The 13,497-nt window shown below is 48.4% G+C and overlaps 1 protein-coding gene across 2 annotated transcripts; it reads left to right on the top strand.

Moving 5' to 3' along the window:
• Nucleotides 1-988: 988 nt before the first annotated feature.
• CHMP7 (charged multivesicular body protein 7) lies at nt 989-13,377 on the top strand. Of its 2 annotated transcripts, XM_019714707.2 has the most exons (10): nt 989-1,490; nt 3,939-4,110; nt 8,323-8,508; nt 8,646-8,779; nt 9,611-9,659; nt 9,913-10,032; nt 10,318-10,416; nt 10,653-10,713; nt 11,516-11,695; nt 11,923-13,377. In XM_019714707.2, exons 1-10 carry the CDS (start codon nt 1,192-1,194, stop codon nt 11,973-11,975), a joined length of 1,353 nt encoding a protein of 450 aa, XP_019570266.1. In that variant the 5' UTR covers nt 989-1,191; the 3' UTR covers nt 11,976-13,377. The 2 variants fall into 2 exon arrangements, with proteins under 2 accessions (XP_019570266.1, XP_074194328.1); XM_074338227.1 differs by lacking the exon at nt 10,653-10,713 and having other exon boundaries at nt 1,098-1,490; nt 11,923-12,479.
• Nucleotides 13,378-13,497: the final 120 nt, after the last annotated feature.

Genomic DNA, 13,497 nt, shown 5'->3' with positions numbered 1-13,497 from the left:
GTGAGGGTGAGAGCTTGGAAACTGCACTCCTGGTTCTGTCCCCACAACAGTCATTCATATAAAACCAATCATATCCCTTCCCCTCCTTTAAAATGCTTATTAAAATTCTTCCTTACACTGAGTTCCCACTTCTGCCACTCAATGGTAACACCTACTATACTATGTACTAGATACTTTACAGACATCATAACATTTCTCAGAAACAATAGGTAATTATTGGCTAAGGTCGCACAGCCAGTGAGTGGCAGAAGCCAGATTCATATTCACCTCTGATGACTGTTACCTGGTTCCAATAAACAAGAAAATCCTTTCATCTTGTAAGTCGATCAATTGAAAAGAATACCAGGGGTGGCGACTTAGCTCAGTTGGTTAGGGCGCCGAGCTCCAGGAAAAACACACTTAAGAAGAAAAAAACAAAACAATTTATCCGTAAAACACTGGACGTGTTCATAAAAATTTTAATGAGAATCATATATGAGCTCTCATTCTAACAAGATTCTAAGCTATTTAGAAGGGCGAGGGTCAAGTTATGCACCTTTCAGATTATGAAGTATTTCTTTAGCATCACTATATCATAGCAAGATATTTAAGTCATTGCACCTGCCCTCAGGGAACTAGGGAAAAGGACACAAAGTCATACTGAGAAGGAACAGACGGACATTCCAGGGCAGATGGAGGGGCGTATGAGTAGTAACTTTCAAAAATCAGTGTATACACTGTCAGGGAGCTTGAGGGACCGACAGCTGTATTTATCCGTTACCATAATCGTAGAAGGAAGCTATCTAGGAAGTTTAAATGTCCGAAGTCAGAACGGCTTGTCGAGCAGCGGTAAACGGTGATCCAGGCGGGCGATCCTAGCGCCTCTGGCGCCCCCTAGCGTGAACGATCTGAAACCACACGTTGGAGACACAATCCTTTGCTTCGCTCTCGCCAGTCATTCCTGACAGGGCGCTGGAGGGCGCGGCGGGCCGGCGCGCACGCGCGAAGCGCTTCTTTACGCACAAAGACGGCGAAAGAGAGAGATCGGCGCAAACGCCGTGAGGACGGGCGGGACTTATTTCACGCTAGGGGTGGCGGTGACGTAAGGACAGAGGAGGCGGTGGTCAAGGAACGGAAGCCGGGAAGGAACTAGGGCGGAAGGGGGACCAGGGCCAGGCTTGTGTTCGGATCCTTGGCGGGGCTGGGGTTCTGATGTGGTCCCCAGAGCGGGAGGCCGAGGCCCCGGCCGGGGGAGACTCGGCGGGCCTTCTGCCCCCCGAGTGGGAGGAGGATGAGGAGCGCATGTCCTTCCTGTTCTCTGCCTTCAAAAGGAGTCGCGAGGTGAACAGCACCGACTGGGACAGCAAGATGGGCTTCTGGGCGCCGTTGGTGCTGAGCCACAGCCGCCGGCAGGGGGTGGTGCGCCTTCGTCTGCGGGACTTGCAGGAGGCCTTTCAGCGCAAGGGCAGCGTCCCGCTGGGGCTGGCCACGGTGCTGCAGGACCTGCTGCGGTGAGGGCGGGCCCGGCCGGGGCGGGGGGGCTCCCTGCGGGCAGGGACCCCTTGGGTTCTTTGACTGCGCACCGCGCCCAGCCCAGGGTTTGGCCCCGAGTGGCCTCTGTGTGTGTTCAGTGGGCGACGGAGGAGGCTGGGGTAAGGGTGTGTGGAGGGAGAAGGCGACGGGGTATGGGGGAAACTGGAGGGCGAGAACAGGCCGATCAGATGGGATCCAGATGGGAAGAGAAGCCAGCCTAGCAGAGGTGACAGTCATTTGTATGAATGGACTGGAATCCTGTTACGGTGCTATTTCATAGGGCCTTCCACATTTGAATTACCCTGGAACAGAAGGTGTACGAGATAAGATTTGTTGAACTAAGGAGAGTCAGAGCTAAGAAGATGGCAGTCATGGAGAAGAGGCCAAGTCCCCTGACTCTTGCCTACAGCCCCCAGCACAGGTCATGTGTCTGGCCTATCTGGCTTGTCCTTGACAGACTGTTTGGAGCCCAGGATGTGAAGGAGGGTGAGGGCTTTCCTGAGTATATTGATGCCTTGAGAAGGTCCTGTAGGTGCTACCTGTGCGACAGGTGCAGTGTTTTGGGGGTACCTGAGGCAGTAATCACATGGATAGCTAATAGATTTACAGAACTTTACTGTGTGCAGATACTTTGCCCACACCATTTCATCTGATCCCCTCAGCAGTCCAGATGTAGAATTATCCTCAGCAGACAGGAGAGGAAACTGAGCCTCAGAGAGATGAAATGACTTACTTGGTGTGACACAGCTGGTTAGAGGTAATGCCGGGACTGGACCATGGTCTTCTGAGTCGAAGTCAGTTGCCCTTCGCATTGTATGTATCGTACCAAGAGCAGCCTAGTTCGCCTGTGCCTCCCTCAGTGAATGAAAGAGAACGTCAACTTGGATATATTGCTTTAGCTTGCTGCTCTTCTGGATTAGAAATTCTCCCTTCTCCCTAGTACCTTTCCACTGGCTGACATTGATGAGACAGGCCCATTTCTGAAACTTCTCTTTTCTGAGCAAGTGTCCTGTGGACAAAGTTTTAGTTCATGCGTGAAGTGGGACTCAGGGGAGACAGTAGCTGAAGAGGTCCGTAAGGGACAGGAAGAGTCTGGGCTTCCTCATTGCAGCAGGCCCATCCTCTATGACTCCTGATCCAGAGACCTCCCATTACAGACCGACCTCATTTTATCATGCTTCACAGATACTGCATTTTTTACAAATTGAAGATTTGTGACAACCTTGTGTCAAGCAAGTTGATCAGCACCATTTCCCCAACAGGTTCAGATGACAATTAGCATTTTTTAGCAATGAAGTATTTTGTAATTAAGGAACGTACATTGTTTTTTTAGACATAATAGTATTGCAAGCTTAACAGACTACAGTGTAGTGTAAACATAACTTTTATATGCACTGGGAAACTACAACATTTGTGCGACTCACTTTATTATAATATTCACTCTGGTGTGGTGTTCTGGAGCCAAACCCCTATCTCGGAGGTACGCCTGTACCTCAATTTCTGCTCTCCTGTTTGCTGGCACTCTCCTGACGCTGCCTGGTGTTTGATGGCATCTGGCACCGGAAGAATTTCTGAGGAAGATATGGTCCATGGAAGCAGCATAGCATAATAATGAACATCTTTGCTTGAGGGCCAAATGGCCTGGGCTCAAATCCTGGCTCTGCCAGGCTGTTGGAAGCAGAGGATATGAAGGAGGGTGAGGGCTTTACTGAGTATCTTGGTGCCCCGAGAAAGTCCTGTAGGTGCTACCTGTGTGACTGGCTAAATTCTGTGACTGTGGACAAATTATGTGCCCTCTTTTAGCCTCAGTTTGACCAATTATAAACTGGTGATGATAATTGTGCCTAGGTTTATGGTGGGGATTTGAAGAGCTATTCCTCGCATAGCGTGTAACGTAGGGATTAGCCTATGTAAAGGTAGCTGCTTATTACCAGTGCCATGAAATGCCTTCCTTCTCTGCACCCTGGCTTGGGCATAGCAGAAAATCCTTCCTCTGAATTCTTGGTAGTCTTCCTCATGCCTTGCACTTGACAACGATCCGTTCTTGTTCTTTTCATTTTATCGTTTTGAGGTCCATTTGTCAAGGAAGTCTCATCATAGACCCTGCAGCCCCCTGTGCCTCTGAAGTCCTAGTGGTGACCTGGTGTTTTGGAGCCAAATTATAATTTAGATTTGGCCTCTTTTACCTTCTCAGTCCCTCAGTTTTCTCATTAACTAAAATGCCAAGTAACACCATCTATCTTGCAGAGTTGTGAGGCATACAGCTGGAGCGTAAACAGTGCTGCTCATAATAACCGGCACAGAGTAGGTGCCTAATGAATGTTTTTGCTGCTGCTGATCAGAATCCTCTTTTGGGGTAACGGGGTGTGGGGACTCGAATGGGACATTGTATTATGCCTACTGTATGCCCTTTTCTTTCTTTGCAGTCGAGGGGAGCTGCAGCGGGAGTCAGACTTCATGGCCAGTGTAGACAGCAGCTGGATCTCCTGGGGGGTCGGAGTCTTCCTGCTGAAGCCTCTCAAGTGGACTCTTTCCAACATGCTAGGGGATAATAAGGTTCCGGCCGAGGAGGTGCTTGTGGCTGTGGAGCTGCTAAAGGTGGGTGATCAGAAGAGAGACAGGTCTGGTGTCATCTGGTGTGACGATAGGCTCCTCCACCTTCCTTGTGTATTGTTAGTAAAAGGGTGTATCTTTTTACATGGTGACATGATACCTGAGTTTACCTGACCTCCCTTACTCTGTACTTTGTAGCAGTATTTACTTATTAGTTGGACGTTTACATTTCAAAGGTGATCTTTTGCCTAGGAATTGACCGTTGCTTATTTTCCTTATTTGTAGGGATTCATGATAAGGTAATGTTTATAAAATGCTCTGCCTTCTGTAGTTCACTGACATGAATTTTTCGGGATTCCTGAGGACCTTGTGACTTTCAGCTTTGCCGTCCCCTATATCAGCAAACTAGGATCAGAGTTCCTCCTCTCTGGCTATCATCCTTTCCAATTCCAGCTTACTGACGGCCTTACGTCCATCAGAAAGCCACCAGGCCCTTTATCCCTTCGTGCTTTTCTGGTCACTCAGCTTCCTCCTGGCATGCCTTTCCCACTCAGCCTAGAGTGTGTAACCGATGCCCGACTGCTTCCCTCCTCAGTACTCTCAGCGTCTTTTCAGCTCTCCCTACACCAGAGACACCAGCAAATATACCACCGTAGGTCAACCCCACTGTCTCCATCCTTGCCGGAGAAAGTTGCCCTATCACCAAGACTGGGGCCCCTTTCACAGCCCCCAGCTGGAGGAGGGCCCTCAGAGCCACTCCACAGCCCCGTTTTCCTGTCGTCTCCCAGCCCTCCACACACCCCTTCCATTTGCTGCCCTCTCTACTGTCTGCAGACACTTCATGGAGAAGATGGAAATCTCCTGAGTCAGCACCTTCAGTTTTCCGTTTTTCTACCCTCAGTTAAACCTCCTCTGAGCCCTTCTTCCTGCCAAGCTCAGAGGATGAAATGTCTTTCTCCTCTTCCACATGTCCTCTTGAGTCTGTTCCTTACCCTTCTTGTCCCCTTGTCCCATCAATTAGCTTCTTGATCTGTATTTTCCATCTCCCTCTTTTGGTGCTCTCCTGCTTCAACTTCTAAACCCACTCAGCTCCTGTGTGGGCCTTGGGCTCTTGCCTAGTTTCTGCTCTGTCTCTGTCCTCAACCAAGCTTTGTTGTCACCATTTTCTCATCTCCCACCCTCTCTTTAACTCAGTTCAAACCTGCTTCAAAACTTCTGTGGTCAAGGTTATAGTAATGAGAGAGAGAGAGAGAGAGAGAGAGAGAGAGAGAGAGAGAGAGAGAAGTTGACTGAATACGAGGTAGTGGAAGTGTACTGCAGGCAGTAGTTGTTTTTGAAATTTCCAGACCAAAGCCAACCTCAGGGCCCTTGCATGGCCCTGGAGGCTTCCACACAGCTAGAGCCAGCTCAGAATCCCCATCCCCCACCCCAAGAGAGGCTCCAGTTTCTCCTCACCTCAACAGACCCCCAACCCCCTCTGCCTCAGACTGAGAAGGAGGTCTCCAGAATCTCCCACCTCTCCAGCCTCCCAGGATTTTTGACTGAGGAGTATATGTTTGCTTCAGGGGAACACCCCTCTCCACCTCCTCCCTACCTAGATGGTTATCCCCCCACTCAGTGCCCTGACCTCTAGGGCTCAGCCAAGTCTCCACAGAAACTACAGGATAGTCTGGGTGGTTCTGGGCCAAACCTCATTTCTCTGTGCCGTCTTTTACCTCATGTGTTCTCTAACCTGGAGCAAAAGGGGGGCCGATATATTTATCTCCACAGATGTGGTTTTGGACTCACAGTCTTTTGAGAGCAACGGCAGAGATGAGGGTAGGAGTGGAATTACATAGATCTTCCAAGAACCAACAGTACGTAATATTTGGCAGCAATGTAGTCTAACCCTATTTAGGTAGAAAGATAAATCTTCTAGCTTTGCAGGGGCATGGTACTGTTAAATACGTACTCAGTTTACATCACTAACCAGAACATGTAACACTTAATTTCATTCAGTGACATCTGCTTTCAAATATATGGTGACTTCACTGTTTTCTCCTGGGATAGAGACTTGTTTACATGTGTGAGACTAACAGGTCTTATCTGGATATCTTATAAAACAGAGAAAGCCTACTTCTAAGGTAAATTGATTTTCCCAAGTCTAGACACAGAAAGCAGCCAGTAACTTTATATTCTATTTGAAAAAATACAGAAAAGGAAAAATTGCCCATAGATTTTGCTATTTAAAACAATTATACAACAAAATGAAAGTTTTCTTTCTGTTCATCCCATTTTCATCTCTTCAGGTATCTTCCCTTCCCATTTGTGTGCGTGCGTGCGTGTGTGTGTGTGTGTGTGTGTGTGTGTATGTGTTTACAGACATTTCTTTTGACCCTGTCCCACACTATTATACTATTCCAATTTATTTATTTTCTTGTTAACATTCAGTACTTCTTTAAAATCTTATTTACTTGTTTACTTATTTATTATCTCTCTCTTCTACCAGAAGGGAGAAGTCCCACGGGTCTTGGAACCCTGGGAACAGTGCCTGGTACAGAGTAGATCAATAAATATTTGTTGAATAAATAAAGGAATATACATGTATACATATATATGTATACATATACACTCTACTTTAATATATCATGAGCATGTTTCCAAGTCCCTACACAATATAGGTCTATCTACTTCATTCTTTTGGATAGCTGCATAATAATCTATAGATACAGCACAGTATATGCAATAGTTAGCACTCAGATGGACAGATAAGTCATTCCAATTACTCTTGTTACAAAAAAATACTTCTCTGATAGCCTTGTGTGTACTTCTATGTACTTCTACTTTTATTTTTATGGAATTGATTTCTAGAAACGCATATGTTCATTTTGCCAAATGACTATTACCAAATGACTTTTACCAAATTACCAAAATGACTTTTCAGAAGTTTATACTAATTTACGCTTTCGTCAAGACTACATTGAGGAGTCCAGCCTTGTCAGCACTGGATAAAATCAGTCTTTTCAGTTTTGACAATTTGATGAACAAAAATGATATTTCCTGTTTGCTTTCAGAGCATCCACTGGCCACATACACGTCTCCTTCTATGAATTGCCTATTTATGTTCTCTTTCCACCACCAACCCAGTTACTGCCAGCGTTATCTTCTAAGTGCATGTGAATCCATCCCTTAGCTGTGTGAAGCCGTCCCTATGACCATTGCCCTGTTCACACCCTCATATCCTCTTGCATAAATGGTCTCCCTGCCTCTAAGCCTAACCTACAATCCATCCTTTCCCAGTTGTCAGCTAGATATCTGTTCATCTAACCGTTTCCCTTCAGTGACTTCCCACCATCTGCCGAATGAAGGCCAGCATAGAAGATAGTCCACTAGGTACAAGAGAGAAGTGCTTCTCCCTCCCTTCCGTCCGCATCCGTCATACTCCATGCCATGGCTCACGATTGCCGCTCTTCCTGAGATGCCCTTCCCACCTGCTTCACCTAGAAACTTACTCTTCAGAATTCTGCTCTGGAAACTGTTTTTTTCCAGACAAGCTCTGACCTCCTGGGTATCCCTTCCCTGTATTTTCGTAGTGTTCTGTGCCGACCTCTGTAAGTATTTATTTGCAGAAGACTGAGAGAATAATTTCCATGTAGGAGGAACACAGAGGCTTTGTTCCTTGGAACCTTTACGTCTTAGACTTCTCACAAAACCCTATTCTACCTGTTCGTCACATACTTTTCTCCTCAGATGCTTTATAGACTTAGGAATGTTCTCGTTTGCAGTATTGCCATTTGGCATAAAAAATGGAGAGACCTGGAATGGAAGGGAATTTCGATGTTATTTCATCCACCTTCAGTTTGTGGGATGCTGAGCACCAGTAAGACTGACTGGTCCAGGGTCGCACATGCTGGGCAGAAAACCTGCTCCAGCTCTCGTCCGTGACCATTCCACACAGCACACCGCCTCGTTCTTCCCTTGGGGAGCCCTGGGCCAGGGAGAGCCGTAAACATCGTAGTAAAATCCCAGATGGAAGTGCAGGCACAGAGCTGGCTCCCAGTATATCAGGCACATCCTTTCATCCACGTTCATCACGCTGTCCTCCAAGCTTTCAAAACCACAAATCCTTTTTCTTTTCCAAAGCTGCCACTTTAGGGAAAACATGGTCGGTGCCCCCTGTTCCTGCCGGGTGTGACGATGGTTTGGAAGCACGGGGTCAGGGCACTGGATCCGTGTGCGGCAGTCAGGGCCTGTGAGCATGTTTTGCCTTCCCTGCAGGAGAAGGCTGAGGAGGTGTATCGTCTGTATCAGAACTCCCCTCTGTCCTCCCACCCTGTGGTGGCCCTGTCGGAGCTGAGCACCCTCTGTGCGGGCTCCTGTCCAGACGAGAGGACCTTCTACTTGGTGTTGCTGCAGCTACAGAAGGAGAAGAGAGTCACAGTCCTCGAGCAGAATGGGGAGAAGGTACACGCATCCAGCCCTTCACTCCCCGACTCCCTGATGACTCACTAAGCATTTCCTGACGTGCCTGCCAGCATGCCTGCCTGGGGATGTCTCAGCACTTGTGGCAGGGGCAGCAGTAATTTGTCCCTGTCCCTCAGATTGTGAAGTTTGCCCGCGGGCCGCATGCCAAGGTCTCCCCTGTCAACGACGTAGATGTTGGGGTGTACCAGCTCATGCAGAGTGAACAGCTGCTCTCACGCAAAGTGGAGTCCTTATCCCAGGAAGCAGAGAGGTAACCCCCTCCCCCAGCTGAACACCCCCCGACCCCACCCTGGCTGGCCCTCAGGGCTGGCCAAGCATTGGTGTCCGTAGGCTCTTTAAAAAAAAAAAAAAGGTTATTATTATTATTATTTTTACTAATTACAGAATTAGTAACTGCTCAATACAGTCATCGTGGAAAGCACAGAATATCACAAAGGAGAAAATATGGATTTTAATTCCGCCAAAGAGTACGACTGTTAACATTATGTTTACGCTCTTCCATGCCGGTGCCCATTTAACCAGTGTTTACTAAGCGAGGCCTTGTCTTGGGGACTTGGGGATACAGTAGTGAACAAGACACGTCTCTGCCTTCCGGAGGTCTCTGAGGGACTCCCACCCTTCCCCTGGGGTGACCTTACCAGTTGTCCCTGCCACAGGCATGTGAACACTTCTCTGAAAAGTAGACTGTTAGGCGCTGAATTAAAGTGTGCATGTTTGCAGTGGAAGAAATGCAAGGAATACGCCCACAGTCATTGTTGGTGTTAAGAATCGATTCCCGATCTCCTGGCTCCCAAAATGGGAATCTGTTTTCAAGGTGCCTTGTTGGCATGCTCTCTCTACCTGTGGGTTAAACTTAGTCTGTCTTCCCCACGTGCAGGAGCTCAAACTTGTGTGCATATCTAAATGTGCTTGCAAGAGTGACCGTGGGCTATTGGGCCTCCTTTTTCTCGCCATTGGGTGGAGTGGATTTGATCTTCAGATCTGAAAGTACCTCACCTAAGTGCTACTCTTGGGGACTCTTCAGGACCCTACCACCCCCTCCTATGGCACTATCGTCTCGATCTGCCTCTTTGTTTCATAGGTGTAAAGAGGAAGCCCGCCGGGCATGCCGAGCAGGGAAGAAACAGCTGGTGAGTTTTCTCCCTCCCCTCTAGCAGTGTGCCTGGGCCCTGGCCCGGCAGGGAGAGGTGCCCCAATAGTTCAGAAAGGAACTTGGGGCTTGAGGGGAACAGTGTGCGGGTGTCCCAGGCACCACGGCTCATTTTATAAATGAGAGGGAAGAAGGCCTGGAATGGTCTGGTCTGAGCATCTGGGAAAGGCTACCTTTCTCCAGCCCTTTGGCCTGCCCAGTCTGACCCTGACCAAGTCTCCATGCCCCTCTAGGCACTGAGGTCTCTCAAGGCCAAACAGCGGACGGAAAAGCGCATCGAGGCCCTGCATGCCAAGCTGGACACCGTGCAAGGCATCCTGGACCGGATCTATGCCTCCCAGACAGATCAGATGGTAGCCACTGCCCCTGTGCTCCAGAGCTTGGCCGGCCTCCTGCATCTGCTCCTCGTCCCCTCCACTGTGGCGCTGCTATTTGGAGGAGGCCTGGGTTCTTTCAGGATATGGTTGGGATTGCCTTTGCCTCTTCTGTTGGGAAGTTTTGGCCTCAGTGCATATGGGGTGCATCAAGTGTGGGTGACAGAAAAACAAAAACCCAAAGCTATCTTTTGGAGACAAAACAATACTATATGTATTTTGCCTGGTGTTCTTCATTTGCACTGACAGCGGCTTTCTCTTTAGGTTTTCAATGCCTATCAGGCTGGGGTAGGAGCCCTGAAACTCTCCATGAAGGATGTCACAGTGGAGAAGGCAGAGAGCCTCGTAGATCAGATCCAAGAGGTACGGGATGGGGCCGGGGAGGAAGGGACACTCCAGAGGACATTACTGAGAACAGATGGGACTTTGTTGCATTTCCTCTTTTCCCAACCTTGACTCTTTAGCTTGTGAACTTGAGGAAGCATTCTTTGATTCTCATGGGGCAGTGTTACTTTGTCACCGTGAACACTGAGACCCAAAGACTGAGGTCCTCAGAGACCCCACTCAGAGTTCAAGGCCTTGTACTTCTCCCCTTACAGCTGTGTGACACCCAGGATGAACTTTCTCAGACTCTGGCTGGCGGGGTGACCAATGGCTTAGGTGAGTTACAAGGTGACCCTTCCTTCTTCCTTCCACCTCCCTCCCTCCCTCCCTCCCTCCCTCCCTCCCTCCCTCCCTCCCTCCCTCCCTCCCTCCCTCCCTTCCTTCCTGGACTCCACTTCCATGTGCTGTGGTAGGTTTGGTCATGGATCTGACTTTCTTGGTGCAGGCAGGGCCCTCCTCCCCTCCCCTCTACCTGGGGCTTATCCATAGGAATAATTGGAGGACTTGTCATTTCCTCCTTGACAGTCTGTACTAATGCCCCCTTTGTGCTCCAGTGTTCCTTGCTGATTAGGCTTCTGACTGGAAGATGCTTCTTCAAGGGTAAGAGGAAGCAAGGTCAGTCTCATGGGGTTAGCAGAATGTACCTCCTTGATGACTTAGCTCTGTGTATGGAAGAAGAGTATTTGCTTGAAGATATCCTCTGCCTCCCAACGCACAGGATCTTTTTTTTCTTTTATTTATTTATTTTTACCAGTTTCAGGTGTACAATACAAGATAATGAATAGACATTTACACCCCTCACAAAGTGATAACCCCCCCAAGTCTACTACCCCTCTGACACCGTACATAGTTATTACAATACCATTGATTATATTCCTTGTGCTGTACTTTAGTTATAGTTGACATTCAATATTACATGAGTTTCAGGTATACAGCACATCACATGATTCTTTTTGACCTGCAAGGAGGCCTGAACATCTTTTGTAAAGCTGAGCGGAGTTTTGCTTCAAAGCCCTTGACTCATAAATGCAACTCCTCCCTGGACTTAATGTGTCCTGACATTGTCTTTCCTTTCTAGATTTTGACAGCGAGGAACTGGAGAAGGAATTGGACATCCTTCTTCAAGATACCACCAAAGAACCCTTGGATCTGCCTGACAACCCCCAGGAGACGTTTTATACCAACAGTGTGCCTAACCCTAGGATCTCGGATGCTGAACTTGAAGCCGAGCTTGAGAAACTGTCCTTATCAGAGGGAGGTATGGAGCTGTATTCCCAGGGTTGCTGGTGGGCACGTGGCCCTCTGTCTGATAGCAGCCACAGAGGACTGAGGAGTCCCAGCCCAAGTCCTCAATTTGCCAGGGAACCAGTGAGGGAGCGGCGGGCCATCATTGATTTATATGAAGACTCAATCCCTTAAATACGGGGATGATTTCTGTCTTAAAGATCTGCCTGGTATAGTATTCTTCATGTTTTCTCTTTGCAGGTTTGGTCCCAAGCAGTAAATCTCCAAAAAGGCAATTGGAACCGACTCTCTAAAGCCATTGTAGGACCCGCACGTGAAGGACCCTCATGTAAAAGAGAGACCAGGCTTGTATGTGTGTACATAGTTATTTAAATGAAAAACTCTCAGAATTGGTTGGGAAGAGGAGGAAGGAGAACCACACTGATTTATCTGGATGCTACCACTTACTACAGGACAGATACAGTTTCTGGAAGCGTGCTCCAAAGGCTTGCTCCCAGCTGGTATCATGGACCTGCCTTCTCATCTTTATAGTGCCACAATTTATACAGTTCTGTGTTTGACCTGTCGTCTCTCATAGCCTGCAGTTCTTGCCATTGGCTCAGTTAGGTTTGTCTTCACCCACCAGCTTTGTTCCAGCCAATGAAGGTGAAAGATTTGCGGCTTTGCTAAATCAAAATCAGTCCTCTTTCCTCCCCACCCCCCACTGTTTCTTAGAGGAATGTATTGTCTGTAAGGTCAGTTAAACTTGTTCCGGTCCCATTCTATTTTCATTGGTAACGAGAAGAATGAGAATCAAACAGCTGCCACTTTATGGAGAAACAAACAGTGTAAAGGATTTTTTTCTCTAGGGTCGTTTGTCACATTCTCCAGGTGTTTAGCAAGAGAGGTCACCCCTCAGTGGCTCAGAGTCACACATTTGGAGAGGGGGCTCCTGTGGGTGGTGAATGTTCCTGCCTCTTTTCTCTTATGCAGAAGATCTGACTGGAGCAAGTGTTGTCGTTGGACTTTGAACTTGGTGGGAGGGAGCCCAGGTGACAGCAGGGCCCCAAGTGTCCAATCCCCTCCTACGTGCTTTTTTAAAGAGGCAGCACCTTTGCCTTGCCCCGTCATGGAATCATGTAAACGTAACTTGATTTGTATCAGAACAAGCCACACAACAACACACCTCCCCTTCTTGAGCCTGGCACACAACAACAGGTTCTTTGGATTTCAGAGCATTTGCTTTGTGCCCTCTGCTCAGGGCGGGGGATCTGAGCCGGCTGGGCATCGGAGGCAGAAGCCCGAAGCCTTCTGCCAATCTGCGTGCTTCCCGGTCCAGCTCTCACCTGTCCCTGCCTCCTCAAGCCCCATCGTCCCACTTCCTTTCATGAATGGGGGAGGGTGGTGCAGGGGGACAGACAGGAGAGGGTCTGAATGCTGTGGCAGCAAGGAGAAGAGATGACAGCCACACTGCCACTCTGCTGCCACAGTGCCAGTGCTTCTGCCTGGAACCCTTTCCTGGCCCTCCAGCTGAGGTGGCGGTAGAGCAGAGGGGAAGAATTTGCTCCAGGCCAGCAGCATGAATCAATCACCTTTCAACAAATCTCTCTCCCAGTCGACCTTGGTAAACCGAAATATTGGGGGTGAAGAGAAACAATCACTATTTTTTCTTTTTTATCTGGTAAATAATTAAAAATAAAAACCCTGAGTACTTGCCCTGGTCTCTTCTTTAAGTTGTCTAGTTTCTTGTTCCTTCATGCCTCCCCACCTCCACCTCCAACATTTACACCTCGGTGCTTTCACAAGCGCCGAGCTGCAGTGAAAGCCGGTCAATGT

Source organism: Rhinolophus sinicus, linkage group LG07 (genome assembly GCF_036562045.2).
Source record: "Rhinolophus sinicus isolate RSC01 linkage group LG07, ASM3656204v1, whole genome shotgun sequence".
NCBI classification, from domain to species: Eukaryota; Metazoa; Chordata; class Mammalia; order Chiroptera; family Rhinolophidae; genus Rhinolophus; species Rhinolophus sinicus.
This window is presented reverse-complemented; position numbering and strand designations above follow the sequence as displayed.

What these genes read in the sequence shown, in the direction of transcription:
- CHMP7 (XM_074338227.1), top strand. Translation starts at nt 1,192, where the DNA reads ATGTGGTCCCCAGAGCGGGAGGCCGAGGCCCCGGCCGGGGGAGACTCG. An exon ending in GTGCTGCAGGACCTGCTGCG is followed by an intron (nt 1,491 to 3,938) that starts GTGAGGGCGGGC and finishes CTTTCTTTGCAG; the next exon opens with TCGAGGGGAGCTGCAGCGGG. An exon ending in CCTCCCAGACAGATCAGATG is followed by an intron (nt 10,033 to 10,317) that starts GTAGCCACTGCC and finishes CTTTCTCTTTAG; the next exon opens with GTTTTCAATGCCTATCAGGC.